Source organism: Teleopsis dalmanni, chromosome 2, assembly GCF_002237135.1.
Source record: "Teleopsis dalmanni isolate 2A chromosome 2, ASM223713v2, whole genome shotgun sequence".
Taxonomy (NCBI): domain Eukaryota; kingdom Metazoa; phylum Arthropoda; class Insecta; order Diptera; family Diopsidae; genus Teleopsis; species Teleopsis dalmanni.
This window is the reverse complement of record NC_051847.1, coordinates 163,087,621-163,109,013: the sequence shown is the minus strand read 5'-3', so window position 1 is coordinate 163,109,013 and position 21,393 is coordinate 163,087,621. Positions and strand designations below refer to the sequence as shown.

General features: G+C 27.6%; 1 protein-coding gene across 3 annotated transcripts in view; it reads left to right on the top strand.

The window, feature by feature from the left end:
- Positions 1 to 21,393, top strand: part of LOC119685563 (probable serine/threonine-protein kinase DDB_G0282963) — a 116,860-nt gene that overhangs the window by 52,883 nt on the left and 42,584 nt on the right. For 2 of the 3 annotated variants that reach the window (XM_038099880.1, XM_038099881.1), the window contains 2 exons: positions 6,381 to 6,443; positions 9,256 to 9,285. In XM_038099880.1, coding sequence (XP_037955808.1) covers positions 6,381 to 6,443; positions 9,256 to 9,285 — 93 coding nt within the window. The remainder of the gene's footprint in view (positions 1 to 6,380; positions 6,444 to 9,255; positions 9,286 to 21,393) is intronic. The other variant, XM_038099882.1, reaches the window with a different exon arrangement.

Genomic DNA, 21,393 nt, shown 5'->3' with positions numbered 1-21,393 from the left:
GCAGAATGATGAAAATCTTGAGGTTCGGTACAAATCTTATTAAATAATTTGTTTTATTGGCATAAACTATTTTCTATAGCTTTTTTTAGTGCTCTATTTGAACCATATAAGAATGTTCAAGTATATCATTCTTCAATACTTCTGATTGCACGTTTCTATGCCGGTATCAAGAATTCAAAACATTTTTCGTTTGTTCCACTTTGTGTAAAGAATTTTTTTGTTTTTTCGTGCTCTACAGATAAGAATCATTTTAGTTAATGTAAATTCATAGTACTTTTGAGTTTGGGTAACGAAATATAATCACCAAATTTACTGATAAACTTCAAAAAATTGTGTAAATCGGGTAAAATTCGCCATCACTATGAATGAAATGTAATAAAAATTAGACTATTATTTGTTATTTGTTTATTAGAATTATTAAATTATGTTATCTTAAAAACACTGGTAATAGTTTGGTAATGGTTACCTACTTTGTGCCGTTGCTAAATATAATCTACAGACATTCAGACGTTCAGTTTTCAGAGTTTATTCATACCGAAACGTCAACGTCAACAGTGAAATGGGAATAATTTGTGGCAATAAATTTTACAAGTCGATAACGTATTAGCGTCATGATTTTTTATGACTCTTAATGAGGAATTATAAAGCCAGAAGAGTACAATTTTTGATGATTTGTACTCCGATAGAGGAAACTTGAAGTAATAAAAAAAGCATAAGTATTTTTTTTATTGAAATAGCCAATCTCATTCGATTGACTGATTTTAACAATGACATTCATCACATTTAACATTCAATTTGAGTAACTGAAATGACAATAAAAGATCCACAAAACAAGAGTTTGACGTCTTGTCTGTGCCTTTTTTTGGTTTCTCTGTAATCCTCTTCTGACGCGTCTTCATTTTGACTACGTGCTAGTTTTGGAATAGGTGATTTTTATATTGCGGTACAGTGCAACTCAAAATAAGTTTCTTCATTAACACCATTCATTTAGGAAGAATAGCGTTCATTGGATTGTTTTCTTCAGTTAACAGACTCTGTAATGAATGGGTTTATTGGCAATAGTTTTAAGTATTAAATTTATTATCCAATCCTCGATATAGTTGTTATGTCATTTCCTGTCAGTTTATTACAATTGGTAAATTAAAACGTAGATTGCAGCATTAGGAAGTACTTTAAATGGTTTTATTGGAATAGAATAAATAGTTCTATTAGCATAGAATAGTTTCATTAGCAGAGGTCATTGATATTAACAACATCCTAAGCAAATTACTTGACATTTACAAATTGGCTGATTTACATTATTTATAACTTATTATTGAATGAATGATATTTCTTTAGCACTTTTTAAATATTATAGAATTTTACTTAAAATCTAGATTGATGGTTATATAAATATAATTACACAAAAAAAGATAAAAGAATTTACTACTTCCAGACTTAGAATAGAACAACTTGGTGTAGAACAGAGTACAACAATTTTAGATTTCAACAGATCCTAACACTATGTTAGTCCTAACTAAGGTTAGTACTACTGGACGTTAGATATGTTAAGCTTTCATAACAGGTAATTTATTTAAAAAACTATGGACTCTGGGCATACCCAAAAATCTTTAGAATACCTTTTATTGAAAGGCGTTTAATTTCTGATAGAAGAGGGGTTGAGAGTTCATTTTTTTAAAAGTTTTTTGAATATCCTTATTCAAATAAATGCTTATAAATTAGTTATTATTTTTATTTATATTTTTATATAGTCTTCTATATAAACATAACCGACGTTTTGAAGTTTGTTTGACTCCTTACCCTGGGCGGAGTATTATTAAAACTGCACTTGGAAACATTAAATTTAGTTTGGTGAAAAGTAATAAATTTTTAATCTAAAATTATATACATATTTCCTTAACAATTACAACAAATATTTATTTTGCATAAATAGTAGTAGCCTCCGCTGTTTGTTGTTTTGGGTTAATTTTGGATATAACGATGTCATTATATCGTTCCGAAAATCTAGTCATTACACTTCAATTAAATACTACATCATATTAGGATAAACAAAGGAGTGGTTTCAAAATATATCTAAATAGTATTCAAAATCATTATCATGCTATTGATTTTTCTCGACCGTGAGCGTATACTAGGTACAGTTTTAATCCTCAAATGTTCATGTTATATATATGCATTTTAATATACATTTAAATCTTTATATTTAAAATGATATAGTGAGATTTACATATATATTTAATAGAAGTGGTTGTTTTTTTTGGAAGAGTTAGTAAGTATATATCAACCAGAGCTTAACTTAAATGTTTATTTAAACTTAAATCTAACAATAAAACTATTTTTTTGAATATAATGAGGGGCGGTACATAATAGTAAAAATAAATAATAAAAAACCTTATTTTTATTAGTATTATATTTGATTTTATCGTCAGTTATGACCGCAGTGACTATTTTACTTAATAGAAATTTTAAATACTATAATTAAATTTTTTATTTGATTATACAAGTGATCCGAGTACTATTATAAACCTATCGTCAGTGACATTCGAAAGCCTTTGTTGTTTTTATTAGTCCATTTATAAGTTTTGGATTGCAGGTGCCATGCTTAAGACTTTGAAACTTAATTCCCTTCTTGTACATAAGTAACGCTTTACAAATAGATATTTGTAGAGAGATAATATATATTATATTATGTGTACATATATTATATATAGATTATATAATATAGTATATAATTATATATTGGTAATTACATATTTCAATAGGGTCAATCACTCTCGGTATTTGCTTCATTTGGCACTGTTTGGGATAAATACACTTGCATTTAAAAGAAAACCATTTTGTGAACTCTGCAACTGTTCAAAGTACTTCTTCAAACATTTTGAAAAACATCTGAATCGACGAATTGAAACACTTTCACGGCATTATGATAAGCAGCGGAAACTGCTGTATTGAACCAGAAGAAATAGAGTTTTTTTAATTAAATAAAATAAAAAAGCTATTAGTGACAAAGGTGGCTAAAAATGTTTATCTTAACAAATTAGTGAATACTTCCATCCAAATCAATAATTCTCCTTCTCTCGTTTTCTGAATAAAAATGTTAAGGATCGATTTTCTACTTTAAACTTAAGTTTTAAATCATACTTAATTCATATATAAGTCAGTTTTGTAATTAAAGTTATGACTATAATATCAAACCATCATTTCTCAATTCTATTTCAACTAACTAACAATTTTAAGTGAATCGCTAGATGAATTTAGTACTTTATAATAAATTTCTCCGATTTCTCGGGCACTCCTAATTGACAATGGATTTTAGTAAAGTACATTTAGTTCTTTTCGAACAACATCTTCTACTGCGCTATATGTTGATATAGCTTAGTGGTTTAAAGTTAGAAAATTTCAAATGAGAACCACCAATTACGTATGTTGGAAGAACTGTTATGAGAACTAGATGACGTATATACAATTATAATTAACTATATATTTATATATAATAAACTTTGATAGATTGATAGCTAAGCTATGTCGATATTAGTATATTAAATAGTGGAAAAAATTGCTCACAATGAATGATTCACTAAATTCCATTGTCTAATCAGTCTGCCCTGGGTAACAAAAACCCGCCGATTCAAGAACTTGTGGTTTCAATATAATATATTTGTATACGATAACTTAAATTGAAGAAAAAATATTAAACTTAAACTGGGATCTGGAGATGCACGAGTACCACTATTGATAAACGTGTGCCCTTGAACTTGTAATTTTCAAGATTGTAAAAATCTGATAGTAAAAACACTTGTGTAAAATAAATAAAATAAATTAATTAGATTAAATAAGAGTTATTACACAATAAGATGTAATAAATAAAAATACTTTTTTTCTTTTTTTATGTAATTATCTTAAAATTTATTTTCTTTAATTTTATTAGAGGAACGAGAACGTACAGATACGAGTACTCTAAATAAATCTTAGAAAAAGATTATTAAATGTAATGAGATTTTAAAGCATTAAACAATAATATTAAATACTAATTTAATATATAAAATATAGCAATTTTTGAATACTTTCAGGAATACTTGAATACTTTCTGCTCAAAAAGTATCCAGATTTTGTTTTTTGTTAACTACTCTTTAAGTAATAGACCAACAATTTTTTTTTTGTTATATTGGTACACCCTTTCTTGACATATGGTACAAATTTGAGCGCCATCTGTCAATTAGTTTGTTTACAGCAACTGTTAATATGAGACTACTTTTAAGTGCATTTTGCGATTTTTACTATGGAAAAGGAACTAATAGCCATACCTGCACGGGCCTACGAAAAGTATATGGAAGATTGGGTTAAGCGTTGGCATATGTGTATCGCTTTAAAAGGAGCATATTTTGAAGGAGATAAAATAAATTTGGAATAAAATTTAAATTTGTGTGTTTTATTTACAAAATCCGAGTACTTTTTGAGCAAAAGGTATCTATTGTATTCTAGACTTCTTTAAATGATCTTTGAATGAGTTTTCCATAAGAGATGCTTTGCGCTCTGCTCGTACATTTTGCACGTCAATTTTCGAGAAAAATTATTTAAATGCAAATAAAAACACACAGCTCTTAAATTGTTGACATTTAATATATAAAAAAAATATAAAAATAAAAACATTAACGGCAAAGTAAATAAACTAACAGATAAGCTAATCCGAGTCATGAAAGATATTTCGCTGTTATTAAATAAGATTCGTTGAGCAGCAAAGATAAAAATTGTTTAAAAATATCTTAAATGAATGCAAACTTCTCGTTTGATTTAATTTTTTCCCTTTAAATGCAAATATTTTTCTATAGAACTGTTAAATATTCCGAAAAAATAAATCTGAAGTATAGTAAACATTAAACACACTTATTTTGCAATCGCTATATAACCGCCTTACCACAGAAAATGGATTAAAATTTTGTATAAATAATTTAAAATTGCCGTATTTTTCGTTTATTCCAAGTTAATAATGTTTGTATGTCTATAGTCTAAATATGATTTTTTAAGTTGATATATTAGGTGATTTTGTAACATCAAGACACTGTATTAGTTCCTTCTCTAAGATCAAGATCCAATAAGGACACTGAGAATAAAATATTTTATTCCGTTTTATTCCGAAAAATTTAAATCATTATTTTGACACAAAAATAAAACTTCTAATTTTGATATAAAGTTACTTGATCTGGAGAGACACAGTATAGAAGTGTAGGGATTTGAGCATTGCAGAAAATAAATAGAGCCAAGTATAATATTAAGCATCGGTAGGTGAATAATATATCAATATAACATATTCTCTGAACACAGTAAAGAAGAATGGAGACTTCACCAGTGGAGACTTCATCAATAGAGCCAAGAATTTCATTGAGCATCGGAGTGGGCTAACAGCGACGACTTACTCAAACAATAAGTAGAACAAATGTTGACCGTAAAGAAATTATTGCGACAGAACTAATAACAACATTTTGAAGTTAGGTAAAAAGTTTAGAAATTTAGAAATACTTTAATGAGACTGGATCCACATAGCAGATAATGCTTTCCAAGTATGCAAGTACTCTTTTACCTACAATCTTTATCTTTTTGTGAGATCAGGTTTTAAAAAGGCATTTGAAAAAGTACTTGTTCGTGATTTCCACCTATAAATTTGAAACCTAATTCCCTAATCTATACTCTTACTTTCTAAAATGGCTTTCATTTAAGTTCGCTTATTAGTGGTTTTCATTTATAAATTTCCATCTTTTTCTCCCGATATTTCGAAAACTTATAATGTACTCTATATTGTTACTTTTTTAAATGCCTGTCATCCCAAATGTATTTATTGAAGACACTGCTTATTCTTTTAAATAACACAGTAGTTTCTCAGTTTCGCAAAACGGGGAGCCACTTCTTAGGGCGTATATACCATTGAATAGACTTTCACTGACATCTATCTATCTACTATTATTATATTCATACCAATAAAAATTAAGCACCTGAAAATCTGTTGTGCTCGTTTATATTCTTTTTTTGGATTTGAATTATTATTTGTTGACATGTTCATCAAAAAATAATATATGTATTTCAAACATTATTTGACATTCTGAGAAACGATTTCCGGCATTCATATAAACAAAAATGACAAATGGACTAATAAATGAATTTGGAAACTCAGTCCAAATAACAGACAATGAGTTTGAAATATTTTCCATTTGAAATTTTTCAATTTACACAAAACAAATATTTGTGTTTTGATTACAAAAACAAATTAATTTATTATAAATTTTTTCAAGTGTAGCAAATGATATTAAAACCCAAAACTAAAAAAAAAAAAAAACCGCAAAACAAATAAAAAAATATTAATTTAATTGTGATTTTTATCATTTCAGCTCTTGGAGATGGGAGTGACGTAGATAATAATGATAACACGCAGACGAATACAAATGACACCGGTAAGTTGAATTTATCAAGAAAAATAAACAAAAAAAAAATAACTAAATTCAAACAAAAATTTATTTAGTTTTCAATTGCGATAATGTCTTCTTAATTTTATTTAATTTAAATTATTTTTTTCTTCAAAATTGATGCTTAACTGTGAGGTCTTACTTTGCTTGGGCGATATTTTCACATATGATTATTTGCGATTGGATTTGGTTTACTGACCATCGCCATATCGTTTAAATCTAAGGTTCGTTTATCAAATGGTGAAGTCCCCGGACGACGTCACAAGCTGCACTGAATTTGGAAATTCTGTTGAAATACATTAAGACTGAAAAGTTTTCGGAAATTCTCATTTAAAATTCGCGCGCTGTATATTTTTCGATATTTTAAGTTTATGTTTGGCAGCACTGTCCTTAATTACTATGCCAAAAATGAGCTCGATCTGTCAGACAGTTCGTTTACGGCAGCTGTTGAAACCAGTTCACCTCAGTAGTGCGTTGCGAAATGTCTTCGACGGTCGTACGACCGTCCTGGAAGGCTTTGTACCACTCATAAACTTGAGTTTTCGATAAAACTGATTCCCCATAAGCCTTTTGTAGCATTCGCAACGATTCTGCACACGAAATTTCGTTCGAAACACAAAATTTGATGCAAACTCTTTGTTCAATATTTTTTTCCATTGTTTTTTTCGCAACGCCCTACTGAGGTGAACTGGTTTCAACAGCTGCCGTAAACGAACTGTCTGACAGATCGCGCTCATTTTTGGCATAGTAATTAAGGACAGTGCTGCCAAACTACATAAACTTAAAATATCGGAAAATATACAGCGCGCGAATTTTAAATGAGAATTTCCGAAAGCTTTTCGGTCGTATTATTTTTAATTCGTATACAGTTACGCATACTCGTATACCCATATTAGGATTTGTCTGCGATACATTTTAAAATCGTATAAATTATCAGAAAAAAATTGTTAAATAATTTATTAAGTAAAATTTGTCGGTTCGATATTAAATATTTGTGATTTTATAACGATTTCTTCACCGAAATCAAACCAAAAGTTAATGAAACGTGTTTTTGAAACAAACATTTTTTATTTGTTTTTATAAATAGTGACGCTCTTTGATTTATTATTCAACTTAGAAAACAAAAACTATATTTTTTAATTTAAAGATTTATTCGAAATACAAATACACAAGAGATAAAAACTCAAACAACAAAAAAAAACGTTAAATTCTTAATCTTCTTCACATTCTTAAAATGAAACGCGTCAATAATTAACACGATTTTTCATTAAGTTTTTTATTTTCGTTTGCAAAATTTTGCATACTAAATTTGTTATTAATAAAAAACAAAAAAAACTAGAACACAGAATAATCAAACTTCATTTCTTTATGAGCAAATAACATTTTGAATAATCCTTGAAATTGTATTGATACCTTAAAACACTTGATTTATGCAAATTTCCATCACAGGCTAAAGCCAATAACTATTTAATTAGTCAACTTCCACTTCAGATATCATATCAAACTGAGCAAATCTTCTACTTTAGATATCAATCAGAATTCATAGCAAAGGCTATATAATAACGAATGTCTATTCCGCTCAAAAGTGGATGTGTGTCATGGGAGTGAGTTAGCATAACATAGTCTAGTAGCAAAAACGTTTCCGCGAACCCTTGAAGTCTTTAGCGGTCCCTAACTTTTAAAAAATTAAGGTTCGTCGTCATAGGTGTTCAATATCACATAAATAAGCTTTTCGGTAGATTTTTTTTTGTCGAATGTGATGCATCTTACGACAAAAGGAACACTAGAAGGGTTCAAACAGTAATTAAGAAACAACAACTATAAAAATTTGTTTAATTTATTGAAATTTGGCTGACACTGTTTCAAGTATTGCCAAATACTCATACTCGAAACAGCGTATGGTCAGCCAAATTTCAATAAAATAATCAAATTTTTGTAATTGTTGCTTCTTTATTACTGTATATATTCTAGCTATAGCCTTTTGTTAGTTTGATGCATTTTGGATGTAATATTCGCTTGTTATTTACAAATATTTGATCGTTTGTTATATGTAGGCTTCGCTTCATCGGGTATTTGTTAAACCAAGTGTCCACTGTATTTATAAAAACACCATAATATTTAAAATTTTATTAACATTTTTATAGCTTATTAATTTACATATATAGAGATCCGTGAGAAACCAACCCTATTTTATTGAGTTCGCTTCAGCTTGTCTTTTTTTTTAATTTATTGTAGCTTTTGTCTCAAAAAAATATTTCATTAAAATTTTTTTAAATATTTTAATATACAAATATTTTTAAATTTAAGTTAATTAAAATTATGTTTACTAAGTAAATATTTTGGTGACAAGCATATAGTTAAATCCTTTATATAAACTTTTCAGTTCCTCGAATCAAATATTTTGACATGAGAGTTAACATATTTTTGGAATTTTTTAAACATTAATTAAAAGCTTTAATTTAACCATAAATCCAAAATTTTTTAAATTTCTTTTTATAATTACTTTAACTAATTATTTAACAAATTTTTGGTCTTATCTACTCAATTTGTTGTCAGTTTAAGAGGCTGTTTGACGCAGTAATAATAATTTAGGATGATTTTTATTTTCTATTAAAATTTCTTTAATAACAAAAAATCATAGTATACGCCCTCTATATTTCAAAAACTATACCAGCAATATAACGAACTTAACAGAATACAAATTCTGTTAAATAAGAACCCATTTATTAAAAGCTTTTATATTAAAATTCTTAAGTTATTTTTGAAAAGCTGCACACCAACTTTATGTTATTTCTTTCAGATTCAGAGCTTTCATCGCTTTCCCATGTTGGTAAGTAAACGCCTCAACACGCTTAGCGAAGAAATTAACATATTAACGCATTTATAAAATATTTTTAAATATCAAGAAAATCAACTAATATTTCTAATTTTTTTACACTCAATGATAAAATGGTGTGAATATACTCATTAATAAAATATTTCCTACAATAAAAATTATTAATCGCATGGGGTGCACGCAGTGATAGTAAAAGTTTTTTACTTCTATTTAAATATAAAAAGTATAGCATACTTTTAGCTGCCTTCGGCTCAAAACTATACTATGAAAAATATTTTTATTTTTCTGCAGTAAGCTTTTTTAATTTATTTACTTTAACAAAGGTTTGATTCTGTTAATAATGCAAAGAAAAACATAGAATATTGAACTATTTAACAGAGAAGGAAAACATTTCACTTTTTCGATGATTTATTTATATGTCCCAATCACAAAAGTATGCTTTATAATTTTTATAATATTTTTTATTTTTATTCTACATATATTAAAAAGTACATTCATATATTTTTTGTTTAAGCCTAGTGCTAACATTCATTTCGCATGAAAAATTGTTATAAAAATCCAGAAAAACTTTATAATTTTAAATCAAATAAAAATTTATATGCAATTTTGTGTCAATATTAAATGGGGAACGAAAGTTAGTAATAAGCTTTACTGAGAAATATTTTTATTTCTTAAAATACTTTGCTTAATTGGTGTTATATGTACAGTATATATATATATATATGAATAAATAAATTTAAAAATTAATAAATTATCTCTTTAATTATTTGAAAATGCATGAATTAATATTATATATAAATGAACTGAATATTTTTTTATTAAATTTATCATTTTACTCGTATACATCCAGAATTTACGACTAAACTATTACCTGAAACCAAAACATTTGAAACAAAGCAACAACCAGGGTTTGAATTGCTGTTGCTAATTGCATTGCTTGCATAATTGCTAACGCATTGCATATGAAAATGAAATAAAAATATGCATTAGCAACAGCAAAAAACGTAAACTGGTTTCATTTTGATTGCTTGCTAATAGTCAATTTTACATTTTTGACTATTATGCATTTGGAATATATGCAACTTGCTTGCTTATGCGTTAGTTGCTTGTGTTTTGCTATTAGCAAATGTGTATGGATTTCTTTTTTTGTTTTTGTTTTAAGGGAATGTGTACGCATTATTTCTTTGTCAATTATGATGTGTGCGTACAATTTGTATGCAATTAATATAATTTTATTTGTAATTAGATTATGCCTAAACTTATGTTTATTTTAATTATTAAATTTATGATATATATGATATATATATATATATATAGATAGATATATATATATATATATTAATTATTAACTATTAATTCATATATAAATAAATATATATATATATATAATATATATAAATAATTTTGTATTAAAATTAAAATATAACTTAATATTTAAAACAGTTTAAAAAGTGAAATTTTTTATTTTATTTAAAAAACGTTTTTATAAATTAATGTGTTTAATAAACGACCTACGCCCGGTAAAAAACATAAAAACTTTGTTATCAATTATGATTAAAAATTTTAATTTGATGTTATTATTCTTCTAAATTTAAGTCCCATTCAGGAGGTTGAAACAACGGCATATCATCAATAGCATGGTCCAAAAATTGCGGATTTAGTTTAACCATGAGAATGTTTTCTAAAGTTTCATGATTAAGACGATTCCGTTGATCAGATAATATCAATTTTAGTGACGAAAAAGCACGCTCGATGGTAACCTTAAATGTAAATGACATTAATTTGATTATTCATTATTTGTGCACTAACAGCAAATATATTGCGAGACAATCTTGTGGCACTATCAATTTTTAAGGAAATCAATCGTTGCTTGAGCTCTTTTTTAATATGTTCTTTAATATTGCCAGCAACTAATTTCAAGACACTTTTACAGTTATTGCTGTTCAATACAAATTTTTTATTAAATTTTTCTTCTAAGCCACGACAAATAGGGTCAATAATCTTTCTCATATTTTCCGAATTAAGGACATTAAATGGAATACTGTCCTCAGTTACTAAGCCAATATAGCAGCGAAATAACTCTTTTTTGCTCATTTCGATTTTAATTGTTTGTTTTCGGAATGATTTTTTCACAACTATTGCACTAGTACTTGAGCTGGAATCTTCATTTTCATTTATATTTAACTGGTGCATATTTTTTAAATGCGTTCTTAAATTAAATATTCTGTCCCTCTTCAACGAATGTTTGCAAATTTTACAAACTGCTAAATCGCTATCACTAATTATTTTAAAATGTTGAAGAATTGCGAATTTATTAAGTCGCGGAGCCATGATATACCGATTAAAATGAAACACTTCAGAATAATGGCAACTTTGTCTTTTAAGCTGTACGGAATTAACACGACTAGGCCGATTTACATTATCATAAACGTAAATTGCTTGTTTATATAAAACATAGCTCATGTCAGTTCATGAAAATGTTTGTCTAAAGTATCACGTATTAGACACATAATAGTGTCCCACATAGTCATATATATAATATATATATATATATATTTATATATGAATTAATAGTTCATAATTAATATATATATATATATCTATCTATATATATATATATATCATATATATCATAAATTTAATAATTAAAATAAACATAAGTTTAGGCATAATCTAATTACAAATAAAATTATATTAATTGCATACAAATTGTACGCACACATCATAATTGACAAAGAAATAATGCGTACACATTCCCTTAAAACAAAAACAAAAAAAGAAATCCATACACATTTGCTAATAGCAAAACACAAGCAACTAACGCATAAGCAAGCACGTTGCATATATTCCAAATGCATAATAGTCAAAAATGTAAAATTGACTATTAGCAAGCAATCAAAATGAAACCAGTTTACGTTTTTTGCTGTTGCTAATGCATATTTTTATTTCATTTTCATATGCAATGCGTTAGCAATTAGTCGTTTGACAAAAATCGACTGGTCCATAGTTATGCATTAGTCAAAATATGGTTGCTTTTGCTAATTTTCAGCAAGCAATTCAAACCCTGGCAACAACTGTAGTAATAAATAATGAATAATAATGAAAAGAAAATATCTCTATGTTAAAATATAATTTCAAGTACAAGAAAAGAATGGACTATAATAATAATTATTATTATTAAGAGGGGATGTGGCACTGCGACTATCGGGTCTATTGAGCTACCTTCTGGTAGTTTCACGTAAGTCTCTAAACCGTGTTGCGTCAATAAAAAGTAGTATAGAGTCTAGTTTACAGAGTTTAATTGCTTCTTCCGTAAGGATATACTTTCCCAGGAGTCTATTTTGTTATGTGTATTAGCAATAAGCACATTTTTAAGCTATTTATCAAAAAAATTAATAGTTTCAGTTACTGTCAAATATGCATAATCAAGGATTTTTTAGAAGTATTTTTGGTTTAATTAACCGTATATGTTGAATTATAAAGGTAATATTATATAGTACGTCATGGTTACGTTAAATTTGAAATTATTATCATAAATGTTAAATAAAACATTGATAATGAGAGAAAGTTAGAAATTTAAACTTAAATTTGATCACGGTTTGATCAAGGCTTTGCGTGCCGCGTAGGCTATTGGTTGTAAAACATGTCCCTAAGTAAAGCGATTGTATATCTATCAGTATCTGCACAAAAAAAAAATTCTTTAATGTTGCAGTGCATGCATAGCCTATTCATACTAATATATGTCAGTGTATATTCTATTTCATAGCCTGCTTACGTTTTATACAGAAACTTTTTAAAAAAAAGTTTCCTGTGATTTCTTTTTTATATTTTCATATTTTTTTATTTTGATGCTGTTAGCTGGCACATTTTTATATTTAGCATTTTCTTTTTTTTTTCTAACTAGGTGGTTTCATATGAATTTAATATATGTAAAGTAAAACATAAGCATAGAAACATGTGTTGAAAGTGGACTTGTATGATCATCTTGCTTTTATCAGGAAGACCAAATAATTTAACAAGGATAATATATAGAGATGATAAAGGTTATTTTATTATATTTTACTTTTTCTGGAAGACTAATTGATTTAGTACATGAAGGTCATAATGGTTAAAGTAATTCACAATTTTAAGAATATAACAATGGACTCCATAGTTGTCTACTAATTGGAGTTAAAGACTTCCATGAGTACGTTGTTATTTTATGCAATTGTTGTATCAGTACACGTCTTCTCAATCTAGCTTAACATTTTTAGCGTGATCTTTACATGCAATATATCCAATATCCTACTTGCAATTATGGAGTGCTACTTACAGTTCATGACTGGTTATTATCTACCCTTTTAGTTATTTAGCGATTTGCTTGTAATAATTAATAATTACTCATAATACAATATTGCTTAACTTCGGATTATCGGCTTTATGCTCTTAGTCATCATATCATTAAAGCTATAAGTATATACGTAACGAAATTAGTTCGTAACTGAAATTTATTTTCGAGTGAATTTATATACAAAATTGGTTCACATCTTTAATAATAATTGTTAATTTTAATAATATAGTTTATATATGATAATTGAATATAATGTATGTATAATCTGTTATGTCGGCATAACGTACTCAGATGCAGCATGGCAACTAATTTGAATTTTGTTATATTTTTACAGTTATTTTCCAAATAGAAATATTTGCCTTAGAAATTAAATGTTTAGAGAAAAAAACTATGAAAAGTAAATTAAAGCAAATTATTTGTTTAAAATTATTTATATTTGCTTGCGACGTGTAAATAAGAAAATAATTTTTCACAGCTTCGCTGTTTTTCTGTGTAATATCTTTTCACATTCAACATCTGCTGCATTATAGGCACAAACAGGTACATTTCTTAAATAATTTGATTTTTAATAAAGTTTTTGAATTTAATTTCAACAACAAATGCCATTAAATGCAATACTCACAATTAACAATATATTACATTGCCAAGGTGAAAATAATAAAATCAAGAAACTCAGAGCGTATGAGTGATTAAATTAATATACTTTCTTTTCCTCCAATACAATAATGACCTGATGTGGAGCTTATTATATACTATAACTATATTAATTATGTGAACAGAAATATTTTTATTAATTTTACAGACCTATAACTAATAGTTAATGCAAAACATCTGCAACCTGTAGCACTGCCTGGCTTATTCCATACTCCATTTCAGCAATTACTTATATAAAGGTCAAATAAAAATATTTTCAATCGAACTTGTAACATTTCGAACCGTTTTTATTGGTTGTGGAGAGAGGACAAGTTGATAATAAAGTATAAAAATAATATATATATATCTATAGTATATAAACCTATATAAATATTAACATGGGCGCACTTCTGCACCGCTTCGATTACGATTTGTAAACAGAAGCGGCGCGAGCATTGATCTGATGACTCGCCTCGTATCTCCAGAGCCGTTGGGTTATTTGGTTATTTGCTTGTTTATTGCCTGCAGTGAATAAAATGTAAAGTAAATTTATTATTTAATATGAAAAATATGAGAAATATGAAAAATATTTTTGTGTGCTAATGTGTAAGCAGATTGTTTTTGTTTTTCGTTTTGCTGTTGTTTATTTGAGATAATAATCCGCTATACACAGGCAATTATCATCATTAGGTTCCTATTTACACTTCGTATGTTACAGTTTTTCTTCGAAAGTGTTGATCCACCCTTTTTGATAACAATATTTACTCCAGTTTTCATAACCAAATATTATCACAAATAATTCACAGATTCATTGTTAGATGTGTCGACTTGAAACAGGAAAACAACAATAAAAGCACATCTTCGACTTGGCAACAAGACGCATAAAATCCATACTCCGTATCGAAGCACCGAATCGCGTCTTTTCGAGTATCTTTTGTAGATTTTGGCAGATTTTGGTGTCAAATTTTGGTACTTCTGAGAGAGTAGCAACAGCAGAAGCAGCAGGTGTCAATGTTAAAATCCAAATGTTGTGAATAAAGTTGGAATAAATTTTCCATTACTCATACCAGCGAAATTCAATTAAATTCTTTTCTTCATTATTTTTTTTTTTTTGCAAATCTTGCTCCTCTGCAGATCGAACCATTTCGAACAGTTGCTAATTTAATTTATTTGGGCTTGAGCTCATGTATGAGTGCTGGTATCGCAACGATTTCTGTGTTTACCCATTTAAAATATTATTTTTTAATATTTTTATAGCAAATAAACGAATTTGTTTGCTTTTTGCATAATTTGAGTGAAGCAAACAGATTTCTGTCTTGTTTTTTTGTTTTTTGTTTGGATGTTGAATCTTGGGTGATTGACAAATCACATGATTTATTGCTTTGCTTTGGAAATATGCTTTTGACTTCACACATCTCACATCTTCAGAATGGCAAGCGAATTTGGCACTCTTCGAAGGTTAACAACGCCATGGACCCTTGTAGGCCTTTCAGTGTTTTTGAAAATTATTTAAGGTGCTAATAACCTTATAATATTCTTAAGCATCAATTGTTTTTAGCAATTGTCTTTGTTTATCATTTTCATAGTTATACATAATGCCTGGGATTTTCTGAAAGTTATGGTCACGTCAAATATTAAATTGTTTTCAATGAAAGTCAAAAAATTTGACAATGACATCAAGGGAGTAAAATTCTATTGCCACGGTGACGTGGTTTCCTGTATCTTGTCAAGTAAATGAAAGCAATGTTGCTCACTAATAAAAAAAAGAATTTCCAATATTTAAAAGCTAATATATACATATTTGTGTAGAGCACTTCTACAAAAATTATTTAATCTTTCAAATTTAGACAGAAACAAAGCAGACCAGGTGGCCGGACAGGGTCCTTTTAGTAACCGTTTGGAACAATTTAAAAATCTGAACATATCACTGATATTACGCAAACACTTATTGACTTCTTTCTGTGCTGAGCAATTTAATAAAAGATGGAAAGACTCAACGTTATGTTTGCAAATTAATCGCTTTTTATTAAGAAAAAGTCAAGCACTCTCATTGAGATGTCAAGTTAAGATTTTAGTCTCGTGATAAGTTTGCTGCTGGATCACAGCAGATTAAGGAACCATAACAGAATATTAGAAAATACAGCACTCCCATTGAGATACCCAGTAGAGATATCAGTCTTGTGACTATACTAGAATATTAAACCTGCGTTTAATAATTTCTTTCACAGTTGTAGAGAGAATGATGAGCGTGCTTACATCTGCTTTGTCACTGCCAAGCGTAAGTGTGACACCTATTTACTCTTTTAGGGACTTTTATACTTTACTTTACTTTATTTTTTTATACAATATTGGTTCCAATTCAAAGAAGTAAGATTAAGTCCATAGCAATTATGAGATTTATATATTAAATCCTTTAACTCCTAGGAGGAGCATAGGATCGCAATTGCGAGATTTATAAATAGTCTAAAATTGTTTTTGCTGGGCTTTCAGGAGCACAATAGATCTTTTAAGTCGGGGTGTATTCATAGCTTATTATTTAATAATAATATACGTTAATATAATGGGCCTTTAGACCTAAGGGAGTTCTTAAGATCGCTGGTATAACCTATCCAAACAAAAGTGATCAAAATAGTTACAACAGTTTGAAATTGCGAATTGTAATTTGACTGTCTCCATAACATGCCTTCATTTTCATGACTAAAAAACGCTGAAAACCCATATAACCATTCGTTATATGACCTATCCAAGCAAAATATATCAAAATAGTTGCAACAGTTTGAAATTGAGAATTGTAACTTAACTGTCTGCATAACATGCCTTCATTGTCATGACTAAAAAACTCGTAAAATCCATATGACCATTCGTTATATGACTGTCTGATCAAAATTAACAATTAGTTTTTTTAAAATTAATTAAATAAAAAAAATTGAAATTGTTCTAAATAATGTTCAGACATTTCGTGATACCTTACTTTCTCACCTCTTCCCTCTCACCTGTTAGCTCTTAATAGTATCAATATTCTCTTAATAATCTAAGTAAATATAAAATTAAGTCCAAAGTTCTTATTTACTCAGATGACTAGAGATTCTTCATAGGCAACCTTAACAGCTCTTAACTCTTGTTTGTTCACGATTCCGATATCGGAATTCTTCCATAAAACGAGCAATTAAGCAATTAAAAGTGAATAACACTTTTACCGCATAAATTTCGTTCAGTCGCGTGATAAAATATTGTTTTTTTGTTTTCATTTTTTGTTTTTGTTTTTCTTGCTTTAAAACTAATTATGATATCATAAACTCATTACTGTGTTGTATGGCTTCGTCACAAACAAAAACAAAAACAACAACAGCGACAAAAAATAATAAATATATTTCCATAATTTAATAATAAAAAACAACACAACAACAACAACAACACCTTTATTAATATAATAAAAGAAAAACAAGGAAAACAATAACGCTAACGTCAGCGCCAGTGACAAAAATAAAAATATTGAATTTTTGTTTTCCCTTTTGGGGGTGCGGAAACTTACGCACTTAGTGTGGTCGACGCGCCTCCAATAAAACAAAAGTTTTCTTCTCTACGATTTGGCTCTGCAAGGCGAAATGAAACAAAAAACAAAAAACAATGAAAACAAAGTGAAACCCAAAAACAAAGTCCACTGCGAAGCATTGACTTTCATTTTTTTCCCTGTTTCTGATTGACGGAAAATAAACAACTGCAACCAAGCAAAATGCATGCACACATAGGCAAATAAGCATATACAAACGCAAAAACAAAAACAAAAACAAAACCAAAAACAAAAGGAATTTGTTTTTCATTTGATTTATTATTTCGTATTTTCTTAAACTCAGAAGAGTGTCGCATAATTTTCTTTCCTCACTGCTTTGTAGTTGTTTTTGTTTACATTTCGTTTTATTCATAAATTTTTTAGACGGTAACCTATTCTATGACGTCAGCTGTTTTGAGTTGCCGCTGTTTTTGTTTTAGTGCGACTAAATCTACGTCTTCGTATCAATTTTATATTGAAAAAAAAAAATTAAAAAACATTTAACATAGCCGCAATCTAAAAAATTTTAAAAAATTCCTCAAACAAAAAATTCCACTAAACAAAAAACAAAAAACAAAAAAAACCTTTAATAACAAAATTGCGTGCAAAAAAGACTTGAAAATGTTGCAGAAAACCAAAATTTTAATTAGTTTTAGGGTTACTTTAATTAGCACTAATTAATTAATAAAATCGGAATAACGCGAAAACACGTTTTTTTGTTTTTTGCTGAGTTTGTTATTTACGCAAATTAATTTAACTGATAATATTTTTTATTAATTTTTAATTTTTTAAATAAAAAATATAAAAATTTTTTATATATTAATTTTGATTAATTATTATATTTTATATAATTAAAAAGCAATTTGCTAATTTTTTTTTTTCTGAAGACTCGCTGTCTACGTCTTATCGTCATCGGGAAGAACTACAACAAAATGTAACCTTAAGAAATTACCAAATTTTACACGAGTTTTCACTGTAAATTTCTTAGAAAACCTATAATATAATAAACACATTTTATTGATTCCTAAAAAATCAATTAGATAGGCAATAAGGTTTATGATATTATAAATGGATTATCAAACAAATTCTGTTTAAAATTTTTACTATAGCTATGTTAACTATATAAGTGGAGAACTTTGACTTTACAGTCTCACCAAAGTATTCCTTCATTTTGGTATTGAGTTCAAATAACTTAGATTTTCTATGTAATCGATTTTAAACACATGATGTTAAATAATTTTTGAGCCCTTTGATTAACATTTAAGTTAACCAACCTTACTTACATACCTATTATTATATTACGTTTCTTTGAGCTAATTAATTATTCTTTAAGTTAGCTATGCTTACTTACTTATTTCAATGGTCATAACAATCCATTACAAGAGTTCAGTCAAGTGCGGTCAGTGCTATGTCAACTTAATCACTTAAACACTGGAAAAACAATCCACCTTACGCGTTTTTCTTTCAACTACCGCTTCAAATACCATCTTCATCTATTCTCACAACCAAACCATGATGTTAATTCACTAACTCATACCAATGTCGTGATAAGGCTCATATAGCTCGTAGGTCATTCGAATGCGATAGTCGCTGCAACTCATAGAGAACCAGAGATCTTACAAAAAAATTTTCTTTTAAAAGCTCCCACTGCAGTTTTATCATTCTGTGGTAGCTCTATGCTTCTACGCCATTCAGTAGCACAAATAGGATAAGTGATCTGCATGGAGTGTAAGTTTTGTCTGCCGAGAAAGAACTTTCAATTTCAATTGCCTACTTAACCTATAATAGTACCTATTAGCAAAGATAATTCTTCATCGGATCTCCAGGCTTACATCGTTGTTGTTTGTTACGGTGATACGAAAATACACGAATTCTGGATAGATTTCTGGATATTTCTTGCAGTAACCGACATATACTTCGATTTACCTTTAATCACCGATAAACTCATTTTCGCATATTCCTTCTCGATAGCAGCAAAGATAGCAGTTACATCACTTGCTACGCCAAATTATGTCCGTGATCTCGGCTTTAACATAGAACTAAGCACATTGGTAAAATATTGTGTCATCATGATTAATACGTAGAAGTATTAATTGATGGCATATTGGTATTGCACGACATTGTTTCTATATATATATATATTCATATAAAAGTAATGAAATTACTTGTTGATTTTTCACATAAACTTAAAGAAATGTTTATTTGACATATATGAATGAATACCAGTTAATGTTTTTTGATTACCCTAATAAAATAGTCATCTACTCATATTTAATACTTAATACTTTATTAGCACATTGACCGATTTAGTTGATGATTAATAGAGGATGACTTTGCATAAACAAAAAAAATTAATCAATAATCTTGGATTTAAATTTCTTTAAACTTCATATTCTAGAATTATCGGATAAAATTATATTAGGAGGATAATTAATAAGTTATTTTCCGCAAAAAAAAATTTTTCTTTTTTGATTTTTCTATATACTTATAGACATATATTTTTGAGATATACCATTATACTCTCCATTTACCAATCTTCTGCCATATTCGAAGTTGATAATAAAAATTTCAGTCTTATCAGTCTTTTGAATGTATTCAAATTATAATACATTTATTACACGAATAAGTCCTTAGGCCTTAGCCAAAGGATTTCCTGCTACAAGTGAGTATAAAGTAATAATTGATCATGAAAAGTGGGTTAATGTAGATAATGTGATAAGTTCATGGTGTCTATATGTAGGACGTAATGAAAACCAAATTTGAGAGTATTGTAATTGCTTTCCGTCACTACAAGTTAACCTTATGTACTGATGTATATACTAATGTATAATCCTTGAAGTAAATTATATCGGATTTTTTTTAATTAATTTAATTAATTGTTTTTAAATATTATGCAAATAATTTTACAAATGCAATTGTTGTAAATATTTAATAACAGTATCTGAGTGGGGTAAAAAGTATAATTTATTATTTATATTTAAACAAATTATATTTTATTAAAATATTATTCCGATATTTCGACTATCTTTGATAGTCATCTTCAGGGAACTAATAAATCATGGAATGAAAAATTTATAGCGGGAAATTAAAGGAAATCATAGAATAAATACAATAATAATAACAACAAAAAACAAAAACAAAAAGAGAATAAAAATTATAAATACATATAAAAAAATATATAAAAATATTAGACGTTCTACTTACTTTATGAATTGTTATGGCAATTGTTTACGGTACTATTAACTAAAAAAACGAAGAATAATTTTAGTTTTAATAGAAATTATATATAATTATTTTGTATAACAATTTAATTTCTTATATAAGTAAAATAAATTGTTAATATAAATAAATTAAAGTAAAACATTTTATATTTATTTATTTACTTATCTTAGTTTACTCAGCTTTATTTATATATAAACAAATTAATATTTAAACTTAGTCATTATTTGGGAATAATGTGGAATGTGGGAATAACATAATAATTTTTTTAATAAATCCTTAAACTAGTTTCGTATGTAATTTAAAAAATATACAAAATACGTATATTAAAAGTGAAAATAATAAATAACAATTTTATTTAATCAACAGA